The sequence below is a fragment of the Lithobates pipiens genome, unplaced genomic scaffold (assembly GCF_037356315.1).
Source record: "Lithobates pipiens isolate NorthernLeopardFrog02 unplaced genomic scaffold, aLitPip1_a1.2 Scaffold_18, whole genome shotgun sequence".
NCBI lineage: Eukaryota > Metazoa > Chordata > Amphibia > Anura > Ranidae > Lithobates > Lithobates pipiens.
The window spans coordinates 311,424,548-311,445,749 of record NW_027507758.1 but is presented as its reverse complement, the minus strand read 5'-3'; the positions used below and the strand labels follow the sequence as shown (position 1 = coordinate 311,445,749).

The 21,202-nt window shown below is 45.1% G+C and overlaps 1 protein-coding gene across 2 annotated transcripts in view; it reads right to left on the bottom strand.

Moving 5' to 3' along the window:
* Positions 1–12,719, bottom strand: part of MMS22L (MMS22 like, DNA repair protein) — a 144,425-nt gene extending 131,706 nt beyond the window's left edge. For both annotated transcript variants that reach the window (XM_077487210.1, XM_077487211.1), the window contains exons 1-4: positions 12,406–12,719; positions 8,193–8,318; positions 3,607–3,659; positions 1,243–1,330 (exon numbers count right to left, since the gene is read on the bottom strand). In XM_077487210.1, coding sequence (XP_077343336.1) covers positions 1,243–1,330; positions 3,607–3,659; positions 8,193–8,318; positions 12,406–12,587 — 449 coding nt within the window. In that variant the 5' untranslated portion in view covers positions 12,588–12,719. The remainder of the gene's footprint in view (positions 1–1,242; positions 1,331–3,606; positions 3,660–8,192; positions 8,319–12,405) is intronic.
* Positions 12,720–21,202: the final 8,483 nt, after the last annotated feature.

Sequence of the window (21,202 nt, the reverse complement as noted above, 5' to 3'; positions counted from 1 at the left end):
CCCAGACTACATGGGGAGCAGTAACAAAATAGTATAAGACGTGTAACTCTTGTTTTGTAAGGGGTACCATTTGTTCATTCAAAAAGTTGAATGCTGTACCACCATGCGACCCAATTGCAGGGGCTACCCCCCAACAGCTCATTAACACCCTACTTAGGAAGGTTGAGAAAGCTTGCTTGTGCAATTAACAACTACTCGCAATGAGGTGGAAGGACAGAAGGAATGCATTCACCTTGTCTTCCATTCGTGTAGGCACAACAGTCCGAATGAATACGGCATCTGGTGTCGTTAAAAGAGAAGCAAGGGAACGTTTTTAATTTTAGAATCATACTTACCTAGGTGGATGTACCCGCAATGCGATGCTGCATCTGTCCCCCACTGGCTCTAAGGCTGAGACCCGAGGATCAAACACCGCAGACAGCTCGGTTCTCTAGGCTCCCTGAGCAGAGAGCTGATATGTCTGCTCTGCCCCTCGAGCACTCAGAGCGCTAGGCTGTTGAGGGGGTGGGAGCCGCCAGCTCAGGCTCTCAGTGGCTCACTGAAAGGCTTTTTTTTTTTTTCACAAAAAGTTGTCACTTTTCTGCTACTTCTGAGTATGGGGATACTACATGTGTGAGAATTTATGGGAACCTAGCCATGTATGGAGGCCCCAAATCCAAATGACCACCTTCAGGCTTTCAAAGGCAGCAACTTGCCAATCTTTTTTCCCCCCGACTACCTATTACAATTTGAGGCCCTAAAATGCCAGGAGAATACAATTACCCCCAAATAACCATTTTTTTATTTTTTTTATTTTAGAAAGTAGACCCAGTATTTGCCAAGAGGCATGATGAGTATTTTGCAGTTTGTTTTTTTATTGATTTGGTGTACTACTGTTTTTCTTTTTTTCCTAAACAATGTGATAGTGTATGTGACAGACCCTCTCTTTATGGTCCTTTATGGGGGGGGGGGTTAATTGACACAGAGTAGAGAGAGAGCAAGTATGCTGATAAAGGAGTATAGACTGTCCTTGTTTTCTAGAACTAGTATGCCAATACTGAGGTGTATAGGCCATTGGATCACCATGGCTGTAAGGAATCTAGCTTTTTTTCAGCAGGAGAGGTCAGCAATGGCATTATTTATATTTCTCTCAGCACGGATTCCTTCAAAGTGATTTTTTGCTGTAGTGTGAATTAGGATTTAGTAATAAATTAATCTTACCAAGTAGTACACAACTTAAAACATTGTGGACCATGCACTAACCTGTATATAAAAATCTTCACATAATGCAAAAATTTCACACATTGACTTCGGATTTCCTCTGCTTCATAGTGCACATTACTTACTTGCCCTGAAAAGAAATATCCCATAGATATGAAGCCAAAATGCTATTATTGTACCCCCATAGCCACCAAAGCCATTTATGTCCCTCCCACACATCTGCAGAAGGCTTCATGCTATGGAAGGGGTTACCATTCATAAAACCAAAACTTCTTTCCCTATTTTGGGAATAGTACAGTTAAAACCCCCCTGTGTGATTTTAATAGGACAAGAAGTGAAAAAATAAAGGAGAAAGTAGAAATCTCTCCAAAGAGCGATTTCCACACCAACAGCTAATATCCCAGTAGGTCAAATGCTTATTACACAGCATACATTTCATTTGTAAGTCCTTTATGCTTTTTCTTTTTTTATATAAAGTTTTCTATAACAATCAGATACATTAGAGCATATCTAAAGCCAAAGGGTAGATTTTGCTTCCCTCCCCTGTTCCAAAAGTTCCTGGTCTGTAAGCTGAGCAGGGAGTGAGAGGATTGGCTTAGTCAGTCGTCATGGGAAAAAGTGCCTCCATTGGAAGGTTTCCTCTCTATTTCTGCTCTGGAGCAACTCAAAATATTTGACTTATCCTCACTTTCTATCCTAGAGTGATTGGTAATTAGATAGTTAAAGAGAAAAGCTTCCTAACAAGGACATAGACAGCAATATAAACCAGTTCTAACCCCTCACTACTCAAAGTCTAAATCTAAAAAGGTTTGCCTTTAAAGTGGTTGTAAATTCTTACAAACCACTTTAACCTACAGGTAAGTCTAGATTAAGGGCTTACCTGTAGGTCCAAGAAATATCCATTTACAAATATGGCATGCGCCATAGACAGCGGCGCGCAGGCACACTGGGCATGCCGCTGCTAATGGCGATATGCCGTTAGTGGTGGCTCCCGTGCACATGCGCGGGTGTGACATCATCCGGCTGGAACAGCAATACCCGGATAAGGACGCTTCGTGCTACAGGGGACAGCGATGACATCGCTGGCTCCTGTGTCAGGTAAGTGACACATAATGGGCTACTATGCGATGCATAGTAGCCCATTATGCTTTACCTTTGCAGGGAGACAAAGAGGAAGTAAACCCATCAGGGTTTACTAGCCCTTTAATATTGTGACATAAATATAGGACCCATAGCAGTTGATGCTTTCCTAAAGGCTGTCTGGATAGGTCTGGACTCCAATCATAGACGCACAACTATTTCTCCACCTTTCATTTGCTGCATAATTATTCTGCATCAAGTGAGAGTCAAATGGTCAAACCAGAGATAGCCAGGCAGCTAGCATTTTTAGAAGGAGGCTGGCAATATCAGACCTGTAGAGATGCTGCTCACAGTTATTTTAAGGAGTTAACTTTAATTCCAGTTTAAAACAAATTTAAAGTGATTTTTTTATTTTATTTATTTAAATAACAATATTGCATGGAGCAGCCCTGAGCCTCTTCTTCTGAGGTCCCCCACCGGTGCTCCTGGCTCCTGTTCAGCAAGCCCGCACAAGTGTCCCCACTCACGAGCTGCGCTGCCTGTGTCTAGACACAAACAGCACTGCTCGGCCCCGCCACGTCACTGAATTTGACTGACAGCAGAAGGAGCCAATAGTGCTATCAATCTGTCCTATGGGAGGAGGGAGAGAGAGAGCGAGCTCAGGTAAGTACAGTGTAAGGGGGAGGGGATCCTGTAGCACAAAAGAGTTTTTACCTCAACGCAGAGAATGCATTAAGGTAAAAAAATTCTTGAGAGAAGTATGGGTTTTATTTTATTTTTTTGCCCATTTATACTTACGCCGATGCTGCATCTGTTCCCTGGCGCCTCTGCATGGAGAACTGAGCGACTGAACACCGCCAATAGCTTGGTTCTCACAGATCCGAGCTGAGGGCTGCTGACTGTCAATCAGCAGCTCTCCTCTCTGCTCCTCCATGTTCACTGGAGCGCTCAGCTGTGGACGGGGCAGATCACCTGTCTCAGCAGCTCGCCGAGACTGGTATCAGTCCAGGCACCTGGCGGATCCAGACTCCCATTGTCGGGATGACTCGGTGCCTGGACCGATTTCTGTGATGTCAGTAGAGAGCGGATTTTGGTCCACACTCTGCTGAAAACGGGTCACAGGAGTGCATAACGAACTGCACTCCTGTGACCCATAAGAGAAGCCCAGACAAATGAGCTCAGGCTGGACTTCTCCTTTAAGCCTTTTAGAACCACTTTGTTATACAAACATAAGGAATGGGAGCCATCACACATTTCAGTTCACTTCAGTGTCATATTTTAATCAAGGGTTTAAACATCTTTACACACTGAGGAATAAAGTCTTACCAAAGTCAAAGGAGAGCGGCTGATTTAGGTTCTCAAGAGCATTTACTTTTTGCCTAAGCAAAAATAAGAATGAAAAAAAAAAAAAAAGAAAGAATGTAAGGAACATAGGACTGCACAAAGCAAAGATTAAAGCGATATTAAAACACTCAGTATTTTTTAGTTTAACATGGTGAGCACATTAAAACATTCCCCAGTAAACTATTTGTTAAAATTCTGACCCAAGCAATTGTACTTTGCAACTTTCAAGGCTGCTAGCTCCTGCTCTATCACTGCTGCTTACTTAACTTGCAGTAAACACAGGAAAGAACAGTGCGCAGTGCAGTCAGTCAGCCAGAGACAGGAGCCACCCTAAAACAGGAAACCTAGGGCAGTAGTCATGGCATCAGCTTACCCACTTGCCGACCAGCCGCCATTATACTGCAACAAGGTGGCACGATCCTACAAATTGCCGTATGTGTATGTCGGCTCGGGAACCCGCTTCTGTGGGCAGGTGTGCACCCATTGGCCAGCGGGGGAGGCAATCAGCGGGTCTGGCAGGCTTGATGTCCAAAGGCTACAGTTCCCCACAGTGACAAAACTAGGATCTGCCTGTGTAAACAAGGCAAATTTCCTTTCCGACAGGGGAGATCACACAGATCCCGTCTTTCTGCTATATAGGAAGAGGGATCTGTGCATTTCCCCATTCACAGTCCCCCATACATTTAGAAAACACTTGCAGGGAACACATTTTACCCTGATGTTAACCCCTTCCCTGCAAGTGTCATTAGTACAATAACAGTGTATATTTTTAGCACTGATTACTGTAATAATGTCAATGTTCCCAAAAAAAGGGTAAAAAACTTCAGTTAGGTGTCCAATCCATCCGTTGCAAGCCCTTAAAAAAATAAATAAATAAATAATAATATAACTGGATTTTCGCCATTACTAGTATAAAAAAAAAAAAAAAAAAAAAAAAAAAAAAAAACGAAGCCAATTACTGGTAACGTTCTTTCCCGGAGTCTTTCAGGACAGCCACCTAAGAGACCTTGGCTCCTCCCCTCTGTAGGAAACACCTGCGCCAGCCTTCTATAAATTTCCTCCTCCCCTGCTGCTCCTCAGTTCTTTAAAGAGCACCTCCAGTTTGCTGGGGAGACACAAGAACATATGATACACATAACTATCACATTTCCTGTAAGGAAATCTTCATGTCTTGATATACATCTGGGTGGGTACCCGGCTGTCCTGAAAGACTCCGGGAAAGAACGTTACTGGTAAGCAACTTAGTTTTTCTCCTAATCATCTTTGAGGACAGCCACCTGAGAGGATAACCAAGCACTTACCCTTAGGGCAGGACCACAGCTTGCAAGACCTTGCGTCCAAAGGTCTGATCTTTAGCTGACCATAAGTCCACTCTATAGTGTCTTACAAAAGTGGTAAAGCTGGATCATGTTGCCGCTTTATAAATCTGTTCCGGCGTTGCATCTCCCTGTGATGCTGCCATTGCCCCCGTGAAGTGTGCCCCCGAGTCCCTCTGGGATCTGCATACCTCCTAACTTGTAAGCCTGTTCTATGGCTTCTCTTAGCCATCTGGCTATTGTGCTTCTTGAAGTTTTGTGCCCTTGCCTAGCTCCAGAAAATAAAATAAAGACTCCGTCTTTCTAATTGTCTTTGTTTCTTATAAATAATGTAAGATGCATCTCCTGACGTCTAAATTATGGAATTTTACTTCTTGTTCCTGAGAAGGATTTGGACAAAATGATGGTAACACAATTTCTTGGCCTCTATGAAATCTTGAGGCCACTTTAGGCAGAAATCCCGGGTCCATTTTAAAAAGACTACGCGTCCAGGAAAATCTGGCAAAAGGGGGGGTCTGATTGATAGTGCTTCTCTCTCGCAGACCCTTTTGGCTGTAGTAATTGCTACCAAGATTGCTTTAAGCATCAGCATATTCAGGCTGCAATCCTTTAGTGGTTCAAAGGGGTCTACTGTCAGTTTGCAACACTAGTGACAGGTCCCACTTTGGAAAGGCCGTACCTTGTATCGGCCTCTGTCTGCTCACGGATTTAGAGAGTCTGATTATCCATGGATTTGAAGCTAAACTTCTTTCCTGGTAAACCGACAGTGCTGACACTTGACTAACGTACTTAGGCTTAGTTCTTTGTCTACACCACTCTGTAGAAATTCTAAGACTGCTACTGAGCTCTGTGTTTTGAAGTTCTCTGTACACCATCTGCTAAAATATTTCTGTACTTTCTGGTATATATTACGTGTCTCAACCTTCTTGCTTTTCAGCAGTGTTTCTATCAAACGGCTTGAGAACCCTTTTTCTTTTAGCAGCTGCTCCTCAGATACCAGGCGGCTAATTTCCACCTGGGGACAGTACATTGGGCCCTGGGAAAGTAGGTCCTCCTGGACTGGTAGCAACCAAGGGGGCTATATGGTGAGTTCTTTGAGCACAGAGAACAACGGTCTCCTGGGCCAGTGAGGTGCTATGAGAATTAATTATGTGTTTTCTGTACGTAATATTCTTATTACTGCTGGTAGTAGCACTGGTGGGGGAAAGGCATAACATTTGCTGAACGCCCACTTCTGCGCTAATACATCTACTCCGAGCGCTCCATCCTCTCTTCTCAGGGGAAAGAATGCTTGAACTTTCCTGCTTTCCCTTGAAGCAAATAAGTATACCTGAGGTATTCCGCCTTTTTTTGTAATCTGGTTGAATACCTCCTGTTTTAGTACCTAATGTCCTTCTCTTAATTTCTTCCTGCTGAGGAAATCTGCCACTTTGTTTAAATCCCCTTTTAAGTGGACTGCTGAAAGAGTATGTTCTTCACTCTCCATTTCAAGATTTCTTCTGCTACAGACCACAGGGCTCCACTTCTGGTTCCCCCCATTTGCTTATGTAGGCTACTACCGACGAGTTGTCTGATCTGATCTGTACGTGTCCTCTCAACTCTCTCTGGAAGGACTGAAGTGCTAACCATACTGCCTTCAACTCCTTCCAGTTGGACCCCCCCCCCAGTTGGCCTGACCTTTCCTGAGGATTTCTGTACTCCAAATGTGGGAGTAGAAGCCCTGTCCTCTTTCTTCTTTTGGTACCTTGATGATTACACCTTGTTTCCTGAGATCCTTTATGGACCTCATTAACCCTCTGGCTTTTTCTCTGTTTTTTGGAAGTTTGGTGGTGTAAAGTCTGTTTGGGGGTGATTGAGAACTCTAGAAATTATCCTTCTCTTATTGTCCTTAAAATAAACTGATTGGAGTATATTTTTTCCCATTGTGAGATGAAGGACCCCAGTCTTCCTCCCACTGAGACTACTTCATTGTGGGTTTGCTCAGGACGACGAAAAATTGCTCGTCCCTTGCTTTTCCCTTTCTGGACCGAAGGTTTCCTTTGGTTATCTGCCTTGGGTGTTGAGAAATGGGATTTTGTGTCCCCTCTTTGCCTATTTTATTAGGCCAGGGGAGTTCCACCCTAGGTTCCTCTTACCTTAACATGGCTGGAGCTTGTTCTACGCAGGAGCAGTCTGGTCCCTTCCTTCTGCGTCCGACATACTGGTGTCACCATTGGAGCCTCTGCTGTCTACAGCATGTGCAGCTCCTCTCCAGCTCATGCCTGGTTCCTTTTCATGATTCGCGGGCAGATCCAGAAGCCACGAGCCCGGAAGTACACGCCCCTTCGCCAGAGGTGACGTCATGCGCCACCGTTCCCAATACCCAGCGTGGTCTGCGCTGCGAACGCTACTGGGGTATGGGACGGCAGCACATGCCCCTCTTTGCTCCTCACTCGGAGCTGAAAAGGAACCCCCCCACCGAACTTCACCTGCACTCCGGGATGCGGGGGTGACAAGTCTCTTTTGCAGGTTAGTTCTCCTGGCTGTGTCCAAAGGAGCCTCTGTTGCTTTTTAGGACATTTTTTTGCCTGAGTCTTCTGACTCTCCTGCTTGGTTCCATTGGTGTTTCCCCCCCCTGGAGGAAACGCATAACTGATGAGCAGCAGGGGAGGAGGAAATATACAGAAGGCTGGCGCAGGTGTTTCCTACAGAGGGGAGGAGCCAAGGTCTCTCAGGTGGCTGTCCTGAAAGACGATGGGGGGGGGGATCCGCCCCGTGATGATCCGCTCGTTCAGCGGTGATCGCTCCGTTGTCCCCGCTGAGCTGGTGGCGGACAGGGCGGTCTCCGCACACTGTGCAGGGACCGCCCTGTCAGCTCTCCGCTCTCCTCTATGGGGATCGGACGAGCACGGACCGTCTGTCCGTGTTCGTCCGATCCGCTCTGCAGACGGACAGAAAAATAGGATTTTCCTCAGTCTGTAGAATCGGACAGTTGCGGAGGCGGACAATAGCGGGTGTCTGCGGATGCTCATCCGCAGACACCCACTATCCCATAGGGATGAATGTATGCCCGTATTTCATCCGCAAACGGATGGATGAAATACGGACATACCATCCGCATGTGTGAAAGGGGCCTTATTGGGATTTTTTTTTTGGTTAGGTTTCAGCCCAAACTATTTTGGGAGTATTTTAGAGCCATCTCAACTAAACTGTCCCTGGAAGATGATTAAAAGGGAGTTGTTCAATGATATTTGATTGCAAACCAAACCTCACCTGAGTAATCCAAACATAAGATCCGTTGACTCCACAAGAGCAGTTTCAGTTACCCATTGGAAGCCAAAGATCTCTATAGTGTCCGTTTCATAATCCGTTGGCGAAGGATCAAGCTTCAGCAAAAGCCTGCAAAAAGAATAATGCAACAATAAAGATGTATACATCCACCTTCAGTCTAACAAACATCACAAGCTTCTTCTGACGCTGCAAGGTTGCTAGGTCGCTACTTACAACGCATATATTAGACCCGTTTGCAGTAACACTGGTAAATCGCTGCTCGTGTTTGCAAGGCTTCCGAACGCTGCCCATTCTTCCCAACCTGCCCCAAAAATGCTGCTTGCAGGACTTTTCCGAACGTCCCACAAGCGCACCACCCGAGTGTGAAAGCACCCATTGCAAAGCATGGGAGGCAATTTTCAGGTGCTTTACAGGTGCTATTTCTAGCGCTAAAATGCCTCAGTGTGAAAGGGGTCTAAGGGAGCAATGCAAAAGCAAAAATTAAACTAAGGCCCCTTTCACACGGGGCTGTCCATTTTGACGGACTTCGTTTGCTCAGGGGGGAAATTGCTCCGTTGATCCCCGCTAAGCCGCTGGATGACAGGTCTGTCTCTGCTCACTGTGCAGGGATGGACCTGTCAGTCCCGCTCTCCTCTATGGGGGAGGAGATTATTGGACAAAAACGGACCGCCTGTCCATTTTCATCCAATCCGCCAGACAGATGGAAAATAGGGCATCCCTCCGTCCGCATTTAGCGGATTGGATGTCAGCGGACATGTCACCGCTGACATGCGTCGCTCCATAGAGGTGAATGGAGCGTCCATTCACATCTTACGGAAAAACTGACAGGTGGACCTGAACGGTCTGCATATGTGAAAGAACCCTAAGACTACAGATGAAGAAGAAACTTTGTAGCAGACATATTGCTGCAGCAATAAAGAGTAGCACCATGTCATTTTTCTTCACTGTATTTCACTCTATAAAAGTAGTACAATATTTTCACGGCATAAAGGTCTAGATGTCTTGAAACTTTTTAAATATAACAATCTCTGGCAGACCACTTTTTATGGGTATGCAAAGGCAAAACCTCTCTTTTTTAAAATTTCAAAGAAAGTGTAAGAAGGTTAGACCCTCTGCAAAGTTTTTTTTTGGGGGGGGAAAAGGTCATTCTATTTGTACTGCTGACTATTGGGTTTTCACTGGAATATTAACCACTTGAGTGTTTTCTCCTTAATTCCCCTTGAGTCACAGAACACTTTAAAAGGATAAGTTAACATTTGAGTTACACGTTCCACCTGTTTTTAGGGTGTAACATGTTCCCACTGCCTCAGCCTCTCGTTGATCCCCCTCATTGTGACAGTGGGTCAGGAATTTTTTCCCTGCACCCACTGTCACAATTTAAAAAGTATGTAGTCATGCGAGGCTACTGTTGGCAATGAACTACCAGGGCACTGTTGAGCGCTCATGGTAGTTAATTGATGCTTCTTGCCATTATGCAACTGCCTGCCCATATCGGCGGTATGAGCATATACAGACACACTGACCGACTGCATTAGTCCTGCTGATCATGGTTGTAATAATGTTCAACAGGGTGCAACAAATATAAATATAATAATAAATAATATAAATATAAATAATTACCTGCAAAAAAAAAAAAAAAAAAGCCATTTTGTTTTTTTTAGAAAGGTGAACATATCCTTTAAAGTGTTTGTAAACAATTACATATACCCAGTGAAGTGACTGGCCTCAGGTGATACTCAGATTAAACAAATCCTCCAACATAGGTTGAATCTGTCTATTTGCAGCTGTCTTTCCCTTTCATCCATCCAAAGTGCAGAATTTACATAGGATCTCTAGGGGGACAGAGAGCTGAAGTTGCATCAGTGAAGCGAGCTCTGAGTGCCAATTTCAGGTGGAGGTCCCTCACCTGTCACCTTTTTTTCTCTTGTCAGAAGTAATTCATACTAATTGAGGAGAGAAGCAGCAGACAGAAATGACATACCGTGCTCTTGAGACAATTACACACTATAAAAGAATATGCTTTGTTCAAATTTCATGTCCGGAGGTTTACAACCACTTTAAAATTTCCACCCATGTCTTGGTTCCACACATTTTTTTTTTGTAGTTTACCCTAATGTATTATACATCAGTTTCTCAGGACAGAGCAGGCTTTAATTTGGCAGCCATTGGCCGCTATTAGCTGAAGGGGTAGAACAGCGTCACATTCTGTGAGGATTCTGACAAAAATATCGGGATCCACCTGACTGACAAGTGGCTCTGCCGTTGAGCCGAGTCCCACCTCTGCTCCCTACAGAACCAGTCATGCAGTGAGTGATGGAAAAGCATAGCAGGGGCAATGACTGACTGATCGAATAGATCCCCAAAGAGGCCCTATCACAGCCCGTGCTATCAAAACAAATAATATTGTTCATCTCTTGAAATAGCAAAAAAAGTTAATTTTTGCTGATCCCTTTTTCTCACATGCAAAGGCGAATGTGCACATAGATCCCGCATTTATATGTAAATGGCGATTTCACCACACATATAGTTACATAGGAGGTGAGGTTGGAAAGTCCAACCTATGTGTGTGATTATATGTCAGTATTACATTGTATATCCCTGTATGTTGGGGTCGTTCAGGTGCTTATCTAATAGTTTTTTGAAACTATCGATGTCCCTCGCTGAGACCACCTCCTGTGGAAGGGAATTCAACATCCTTGCCACTCTTACAGTAAAGAACCCTCTATGTAGTTTAAGGTTACACCTCTTTTCTTGTAATTTTATTGAGTTGCCACATGTTTTATTAAAATCCCTTCCGCAAAAAAGTATTATCCCTATTGTGGGGTCACCAGTACGGTATTTGTATATTGAAATCATATCCCCTCTCAAGTGTCTCTTCTCCAGAGAGAATAAGTTCAGTGCTCACAACCTTTCCTCATAACTAATATCCTCCAGACTCTTTATTAGCTTTGTTGCCCTTCTCTGGACTCACTCCATTTCCAGTACACCCTTCCTGAGGACTGGTGCCCAGAACTGGTCAGCATACTCCAGGTGCAGCTGGAGTCTTGTAGAGTGGGAGAATTATCATTTATCTCTGGAATTAATCCCCTTTTTTAATGCATGCCACTATGCTGTTGGCTTTACTTGCAGCAGCTTGGCATTGCATGCCACTGTCATCTACTAGGACCCCTAGGTCCAATTCCATCCTAGATTCACCCAGAGGTTCTCCCCACAGTGTATAGATTGCATTCATATTTTTGCCACCCAAATGCATTATTTTACATTAAACCTTATTTGCCATGTAGTTGCCCACTACATTAATTTGCTCAGATCTTTTTGCAAGGTTTCCACTTCCTGCAGAGAAGTTATTACCCTGCTTAGCTTAGTTTACATCACTGGGATGTCAGGATTGCTGTCACATGTGTCCTCAACCAAACTGTCAAACCACGAAATGGCTGGTGTCATAACTCATCACATGTGCAACACCATGGCGGCTGTTTGGTGAGCAGAGAGCTGGAGAATGTCAGTCACTGGCTCTCTGTTCTTGAAAAGTACATCCCGTCAGATAATGCCTCCAATGATCTGTGCATGCGTACGAAGCAACAGCACTCCAGCTGATAGGTTGATCAGCTGGCGTCACATCAACACTGCGCAGATCATCTGTGGCATTATCCAACCATCTGCAAAGGGAGAATGGCAATAGATTCTACCTGCCTCTCTGCTCATGCGGGAGAATTTACTGACAGGCAGATTTCAGTGTGTTGCACGGTTACATTCTCCCTTTGCGGATCAACAGATAATGCCGCCGACGAGCTGCACATGCACAGTGTTGACATCACACCAGTTGATCAACATATTAGCTGGAGTGCCATTGTGTCCTGTGCATGCGCAGATCATCTGAGGCATTATCTGACGGGGGATGCACTAGTCCATAGAACACCGGCAATATGCTGTGACTTTTCATGCAATGTGACCTGTCAAATCGCATGAAAAGTCACTCCAATGTGAATGGGGCTAAGACTGGAGAGCAAATGAGCATGTGCAGAGCAGGGTGAGCCTGTATTATGGAATGTAAACAGTATAGACACTTATTTGTATAATGCGTTATACAGTGATCTAGCAGGACTTGATTTTCTGACTAAAGTTTCACTTTGATCCTTCCCCTGACTCTACAGAACCTGTGCTTCCTTCCCTCTTAGTGTGAGCCATGCCTCACCTCTTCAGAGAGCCGCTGGTCACATAGGAGTCAAAGGGGAAGCTCTTCCCGCCATCTCTAGCCCCGTCCTGAGCACACGAGAAGCGCGGTGGTGTGCAGTGCTGGCTGCCCCCCAGCTCCGGGTTCTCGGAGAAGTACGGGGAGAATGGGGGAGTGAGCGAGCCAGAAAACTCTTCACTCATATTGCTCGTTCTCCATACACTGCCTTCTCGGCCCGGGACAATACTTCATACGGAGCCCAGCACCTCCTGCGGCAGTACACCGCCTACAGCCAATCAGAAGCCGCGCTTCAGACACCAGCGAGCTCACTGATTGGAGCAAAATACCGTGCGGGAAATATCAATGTATCTGCAGACTTTCTAACGCTGAAGTCGCGTGTCCAATGAGCTTTGCGCTAGAAGTAAGGGGGCGGGCATCCGGACAGCTGAGAACCTATCACCTGCATGTCCCCACAGGTCATGTGATGCGCACGGAAACAATATATCAGTGTGTGTGTGTGTTATTTTATTCTTAGCAGATATTAGTTTAGCAAACATTGTTATGGAATTGTTACCAACTGCAGCGGGTTTTTTTGTTTTGTTTTTTACAGTTCAGGGATAGCACTTCTTTGAGCTTTTTATTGGTGTTTGTGTCCCCTCTAGTTAGCTTTCTCCAGACTTCCTGTTTTGGTGTCGCAGACAAAAATTAAAGTGGGAGTAAACCCGCTGACATTTTTTTTCTACACCTGTAAGGGAAAAGGCACTTTTACTTACCGTATCAGAAACTCCTGTTGCTAGGCAGCCTTCCTAATCTGCCTCTTCCTATTTCGCGGCGCATCCTCCTCTTCAGCGAGCTGCCCCGTTGTCTTCTGGGACGTCTGTGTGTCCCAGAAAACAACGAGGCCATTCACAAAACGCTGCGCGACTTGCAGTAGGAAATGGGCAGTGAAGCCGCAAGGCTCCACTGCCTGTTTCCCTTTGTTAAGATGGCAGCGCCGGCACCCGATCCGATGGATGGATCGGCCTCGGGCGGCAGACATCGCAGGCTCACTGGACAGGTAAGTGCTCTTATTAAAAGTCAGCAGCTACAGTGTTTGTAACTGTTGACTTTAAAAAAAAATTGCGACTGGAACACCGCATTAAAGTGATTGTAAACCTAGTTACACCACTTGTAACTACAGGTAAGCCTATAATAAGGCTTACCTGTAGGTTATGGAAATATCTCCTAAACCTGCACGGTTTGAGAGATATTTACACCTGAGCCATACCTCCCAACACTTTGAGCTGGGAATGAGGGACACTTACTAGCAAATGTATGTAGGCATAGGCCATGCCCCCTGCCACATCCCCTTAAAGGTGAATTAACCCCCAAAAAAAAGGTTAATTAAAGTAGTTGTAAAGACAATTTTTTATTTTATTTTTTAAATAACAAACGTGTTACCCTGTTTCCCCGAAAATAAGACCTAGCGTCATTGTCGGTGATGGCTGCAATATAAGCCCTACCCCCCAAATAAGTCCTGGTTAAAGTCCTTGCAGGGCTTATTTTCGGGGAAACAGGGTAGGGCTTATTTGGGGGGTAGGGCTTATATTGCAGCCATCACTGACAATCACGCTAGGTCTTATTTTCGGGGAAACAGGGTATACTTACCTCCCCTGTGCAGCTCGTTTTGCACAGTGGCCTGAACCTGGTCTTCTGGGGTCCCTCAGCGGCTGTCTCAGCTTTTCCCCGCAAGAACTTACCACCTTCATGTGAGCTCTCTCGCATGGTGGTTAGTTCTTGCAGCCACGCTTCCGTGATACGGCTGGCGGCTATATCACTTGGGCCCGCCCCCCAGCGCACCGCATCATTGGATGTGATTGACAACAGCGCGAGCCAATGGCTGCGCTGCTTTCAATCCATCCACTCTAGCAAATTAACGGCCAGGCTGAGCGGCGAAGAGGACATCGGGGGTGAGCGCAGCTGGCCCCTGGGGTCAGGCAAGTAAAATGGGGGGGCTGTGGGGGCTGGTATTGTTGGATGTTATAGGATGCATTAAGGTGAAAAAATGCAAACCTTTACAACCACTTTAAATCCACAAGGGCTTTTTTTTTTTTTACCACAAGTATTCATTTATATTGGCTTTTAAAATGTACAAATGCAGCAATTTAGAAATTGGATGAAAGGTTTAGCATTGGGAAACACTTTTTGAAAGCTAAAAAGTGCATTTTATATACAACTATATAGATCAGACCAAAATGAGGGGGGAAAGAGGAACAGAGGGACATTGCTCCAAATCAGGAACAGTTGGGAGGTTATAGAGTTGCCACCTCATCCCTTTAAACCCAAACACATATTAATTACACAGGTTCTGAGGCTAAATGAATGCAGGTAAGTCACTAAGTGAGTTTAGTTTCCAACTTAATCAGCCACATAACCTGTGTAATTAATATGTGTTCGGGTTTAAAGGGATGAAGTGGCAACCCTTCTCCTAAACCTGTACTGTTTGAGAGATATTTACCATATACACCGGCGCCAATGTCATCGGCGCATGCGCACTGATGAAAGGGCACAATTGTGCCGTTTTTTAAGGGGATCATGCCGTGACTGGCTGCTCCCGCACGCATGAGCGACATCACGCGACTCCAGCCAGTCACAGAGCCGGAGTCCACGTCACCGAAAGGAAGAGAGGTGAAGATGGATGCAGCCTGCAACGGGGACATCGCAGGCTTCAGTTGCAGGTTAGTAGCACATAATGGGCTAGTATGCATCACATTATGCTTTTACTTTACAGGGGAAAAAAGAGGAAGTTAAATCCATCAGGGTTTACTTCCACTTTAAAGCGGAGTTCCTACAAAGAAAAAATAAATAAAAGTCAGCAGCTACAAATACTCCAGCTGCTGACCTTCATTAATCGGACACTTACCTGTCCCAGGGTCCAGCGATGTGGGGGAACAAAGCCCCGCTTGTCTCCCCCTCCTCTCTGCAGCACCAGCATTGTCACTGTGGGCGCCTGGCTGTGGCTTCACAGCCGGGCACGCACTGCACATGTGCAAGCCGCGCTGCGCACTGTGACTGGCCGGGCAATCATCTGGGACCTGTGACGTTTGACAAAAGGGAGGGGGGAGAGGTGAACTTACTTCCAGCGCCGTGGCGCCCCGGGGGGAAGTGGGAGCTGGAACCCTCTCCGCTCCCCCCCCCCCAAAAAAAATGACATGCCAAATGTCAGGGGGTCACCTTCCCTTAAAGCGGAAGTTCCATTTTTGGGTGGAACTCTGCGTTAACTTCCGTTTCTATAACTGGAACCCCAAATAACGAAAAAAAAACCAGTTTGTTACTAAAGTGGAGAAAGGTTTGAAATGCTAGCAGTTTTTTTTATTTCAATGTCTTCCTCTCCCAGAGACATTTGTTTCCCTAATTTCCAATCCTAAGCTTTCTCTGCCTTAAAGTGTTTGTAAAGGTTCCTTTTAAAAAAAATAAAAATAATAAGCCTGTTACTTACCTGCTCTGAGCAAGAGTTTTTCTGGGGTCCCCCGGCATTGCTCCTGGCCCCTCCTCTTCATCAGGGGCCCCAAGGGAGAGCATCTTTCTATGGGAGGCACTTGTGCAGGTGCGCTCACAAGTTCCGCTGCTGCGTTCATTGACACAGACAGCAGGACTCGGCCCCATTCCCCGCTCCTGTGTCACTGGATTTGATTGACAGCAACCAATGGCTCCTGCTGCTGTCAGTCAATCCAGTGAGGACCCGAGACAGCGGCTGGAGCTGCTGGGCTTGTTCTCGTCGCTGGAACGATCGGGTTCAAGTAAGAAAACAGGGGTGCTCTGAGGGGCAGCTGCAGCACAGAAGGTTGTTCACCTTAATGCATAGACTGCATTACGGTGAAAAACCATGAGACTTTACAACTCCTTTAAAGCGGTTGTAAAGCCCACTTTGTAATTTCTACCTACAGGTAAGCCTATAATAAAGCTTACTTGTAGGTAAAATGAATACCTCCTGAACTTGCACCATTTAGGAAATATTCACCCTGGGTGCAGCCAGTGACATCAATGGCACATACGCTCTGAAGGTTTGGCATACTGTGCCAGATCTTAAGAGCTTCTTGCCAGAACTGATGGTTCTGACACGGAAGTGACGTCATCACAGTTCCAGCCACTCACAGCGCCGGAGCCCACAAACCCATAAGAAAGGCCGGGGGGACATGTCAGCCTTCTCAGCAGTGACCAGGTGCTGCTGGGAGGGCTTCATTCTAAGGCAAGTATTTCATAATGTGCTAGTATGCGGTGTATACTAGCACATTATGCCATTGCCTTGCATTATGCCATTGCCTTGCAGGTTTTTTTTTATTTTTTAGCGGTTTACTATCACTTTAAAAATAGAGGTGTGGGATTTCAAAAAATAAACACACATACCCACCTATGTAGATGCAGCATTGATCCAATGCTGCAGCTGTCTCCAGTCAGCTCTACACCAAGAACCGAGTGATCACATTACCCCTTAGGTCTGCTCTGAGCAGTGGAATAATAAATCCATAGTAATTCAACGTATAAAAGAACACATTTCAAATAGATATATTTAGAAACAACTGAGGCTAGTGGGCACAGGTACATCAATCAAATATAAGGGGGAAAGCCGCCCCTCTCCGGACACCCCAAATAGGTATAAGTTGTCTCATGGAAAGGGGAGCGGCACATCCAACCCACAGATCAAATGCTATTTCAACTAGTGGGGATGTTACCTTCTAAAGCCTGCTACTCACCTAACCAGGTAATATTTTAGTAAAGGTGGTATTAAGGAATAAAAAATAAAGAGAGAGAGAGAGAAAGGAAAAAGGGGTTAGAAAAGAAAGAAGATGTATAGAAGGAGGAATGAGATGTCCTTCTGGAATGTTCTACCAAGATTGTTTTATCCAATTCCTACGAAGATGTTAAGGGTATGTGCATGTAATCTGCCCAAGGTTCCCAAATGGCCTCAAATTTTTGAACAGTATCTTGTAGGATACTAATCATTTTTTCCTGAGCCATGATCCAAGATATTTTTCATTTGGCCTGGTCACTGGAAACCGTGGACTGCTTCCATGCTTTTGCTACCGTAATTTTATCTCCTAGAAGGATAAAGTGAATGAGGCTCCTTTTACTTTTAGAGGCTTTTTCTATAGGGAAGTTCTATGTGGGGGGACATAGGGACAGACAAATCCGTTGTCTTTCTGATGATTGCAAAGATCCTACTCCAGAACCCTCTTAGCCCTTGTACACACGGTCGGAGAATCCGTCGGAATGTGTCCTATCGGACCGTGTTGTCGGATAATCCGACTGTGTGTGGTATGCATCGGACTGATTCCGTCGGAATATCCGTCGGACCCAACTTTCCAACTTGTTGGAAATATTTCCCGACCAACTGGGCCGATCGGACATACTCCGTTCATGTGTAGAGAATTTTGATCGGACCAAGTGCCACGCATGCTCAGATCAAATTCCTACAACAAAGCTATTGGCTACTAGCCTGAATGTAGTCCCATCATAACGAAATTACGTCATCACGTTCTGAAAGATCGGATTTTTCAACAACTTTGTACAACCGTGTGTATGCAACAGTTTCGGACAAGATCCGACGGATAAAATCCGACGGATTTGGTTGTCAAAATCTCCGACCGTGTGTACAGGGGCTTAGTTTTGGACATTCCCACCAAACATGAATTATGGTGCCTGTGTGATTGCAACCTCTAAAACAAAGGGGGGAAGTTGAAGGATATAATTTTGCCAGTCTAGCAGGAACCAAGTACCATCTAGTTAGAACTTTTAGGTCTGTCGCCATCAGAGATACATTGAGTATACCTCGATTCGACCATGTGATCACTCTGTGCCATTCGTCCAGCTCCCATTCCTGTTTGAGCTTACTTTCCCAGGCCAACATACAGGTTGTTTTAGAGTGCTCTACAGATAGTGACTCATATATCACCGAGATCCCCCCCCCCCCTCTCTGTAAGCTGGCCACACCAATGTTCATATGGCGTTATGCTAGGTGGTAAGGGTTTGGATTCCCAAATGGAGTGTAGGAAGTGAGAGATTTGTTGGTGTCTGTAAGTTTCAGTTGGGGGCATTTCAAGGATATTGATCCAGTGATTGAGGGTGAGTGGACCCGATGAGTTAAAATAATGGCCTATTCTGTATAGCCTCTTGTTCAGCCAACATTGAAAAGCTCTAATGTTCATGCCTGGGGGGAATTGGGGATTGTGGAATAAATGAACCAGTGGCTTAAACGGGGATATTAACTCCGGATTAATTTTGAGTTTGTCCCATATTGACATCGAATGAGATAATGTTGGGGCGAGAATTGCTGGTCGTTTACTAGGGTGACTCCACAGTAAGAAATCTAGTGTGAATTGTGGTACTGCTTCCCTTTCCATATGCACCCAATCAGGTTTTGCAATCCGGGAGTAGATTATTTTATAGATTTTATATTTCTGTCAGTGTCAGTCCTCATTTTAAGGTGCACCAAACACAACTTTTCATTCAATAAAGTGCATCCAATCACACATTTCCCAATTTCTGTTAAATTAGGGTAATAAGCACCCCCCCCCCATCATGTCTGGGAAGCCAAAAAGGAGATGGGGACCAGCAGCGTATGAGTTCGCAGGCAAAGGTGGACGTGGTCCGATCTCAGGCTGGGCACATTTATCTCTGTTTAGTGATGTTGCCCGTGCTATCCAGCCACAGGATGCAGAGGAAGTGGTGGACTGGCTTACTAAACCCTCCTCATCCTCCTTATCCTCTATCACCCAACTGAGACTAGTGTGCAGTCCACCGCAGCCGCTAGAGCAGCTTATTCTGCCTCCTTGTCCACAGCTACTCCTACCATAGCCCAGCCTCATGAATGGAGGAGTCAGCTGAGTTATTTGAACACAGCGTCAGCCACTTGCTCCTTGACGATGCATAGGCATTGTTGATTCTGAGGTTGAGGAAGGAGTAGCATGAGTCTCAGAAAGGGGAGAACACTGATAAACAACAAATTGGCAGTCATGCTCCCCAAGCCGCAGTGTATTTCCAAATTGGCTCCAGTGATAATGAGGAAGGAGGGGATGATAATGAGGTCACTGACTATCTAAAAAAAAAATAGCTAATCTTGAGTGTACTATAATTTGGTTTCTTCACATAAGGCTTGCTCACTATTGTAATTTTGATTTCCTTCTAAAGTCTGCCAAAGAGACACCAGAATGTATCCAAAAAATCTCTAATCTTGTTCCGAGTGCACTAAATTGTGGTCTCATCATACAGTTCCCCAAACCGTTGTTTACAAAATAAAGGAAGCTTGCTGGGAAAATCAATTTAAATTTAGGGCTGTGGAAATTAAAGATTAATTCCTCAATTAATTGATTCATTATTTTGATCAGTACTTACCTCTCTGCCGGCTTCCAGGTCTTCAGGGAGTTCCGTCGGAGATGTGGGGACGTCACGGACATCGTGACGTCGAAGTTCTGATTGAACGTAACGCGTACGGGAGAGGAGCTACACATGACGTCACCCGCTGCTGCCCTACGGAACTAACACGATTGTCGGCTTTACATGCTGTGTTTTTAATCATCTTTATGTGAGTAGTTTGTGTTTAAACACAAAAATTAAATCTTATACTTAAGCGGTGAGCACTTAGATCTTTTCTTTCTAACCATGACCTGGTGTCCTTGCTGAGATCTAAGGAGACGTGAAAGAAGTTTATGGTCCGTGTTAACCCTTTTGATACGTGCTTGCGTGACCACCTGTTTGCACAGGGGTCCATGCCATAAGGTGAGAGTGATTAGTTAGACCGGAGGTGGAGGGATTGTCATGCTACTGTGGGAAAAAAAAATTACTTACATCAGTGCTACAGTTTGAATTTAAAACTTATTTGTGTGAATTGTGAAGTTAAGTCATGCATTGTGGAAACTAACTAGTGTCGGGTGATTGTATATAGTGTATACCACATTTACCACTGACTAATGCAGAGTTGCAATGCAAGGAGATCAGCTAAAAGTAGTAAGATCTGTATGTGCGTTATAATTATTTTCAATAATTTTTATTAGAAGATTTTCATCATAACAAATAATATGAACATTCCATTAAACAAAGAAAGATCATCCACCTTTCTGTACATATAGGCAGGAAAGGCAAACATAGACCTAGTCAATGACATCTCAGAGCATATTATTAAAACAAACGACAACTAGGTCGGTAAACCAAATGAACTGCTGTGAGCCCATATCAACCGGTCTATTCCTCTAATCGGGTTACGTCCGGCTGAAGTACATGGGCCCCCAGACCCCTGGCGCCCCAAATGGGATCACGCTGCTGTCCAAGGGTTGGGCCCGCCCACTCCAACCAGGGAACGTTCACTCCATCCTACTAGGGTCACACAGCCTGAGATGTTGATAAATAACTTGAGTGATCAAATTGCCCATATCTTGGCTGCTGTCTCGCTATGTAACCCAATAGGGTATCGTCACATTGCACCAAGGGAGGTGCCAGGGGAGGAAAGAAGGAAAACGTGTGAGGGGGGAAGAGGAAGAGAAGAATATGTTACGCCAGTACTGATGGCCCCTGAAGGGCAGACTACCAGGTTGCACCCCAGGTATAAGAGAAATATTACACATCGTGGCCCAAGTTTCCCAAACCGCCTGAAATCTCTGAGTTTTGTCATTCCATTTGGCCACCACTTGTTCTTGCACCATAATCCATGATACCTTCGATTTAAACATCTTAAAGGAAACAGTATGTTTCTTCCAAGCCTTGGCTATTGTAATTTTGGCCCCAAGAAAAAAAAAAAACGCCAGTTTCTGAGAAAGTTTGGGTAGTGCCGGGATGGTATAGTTGA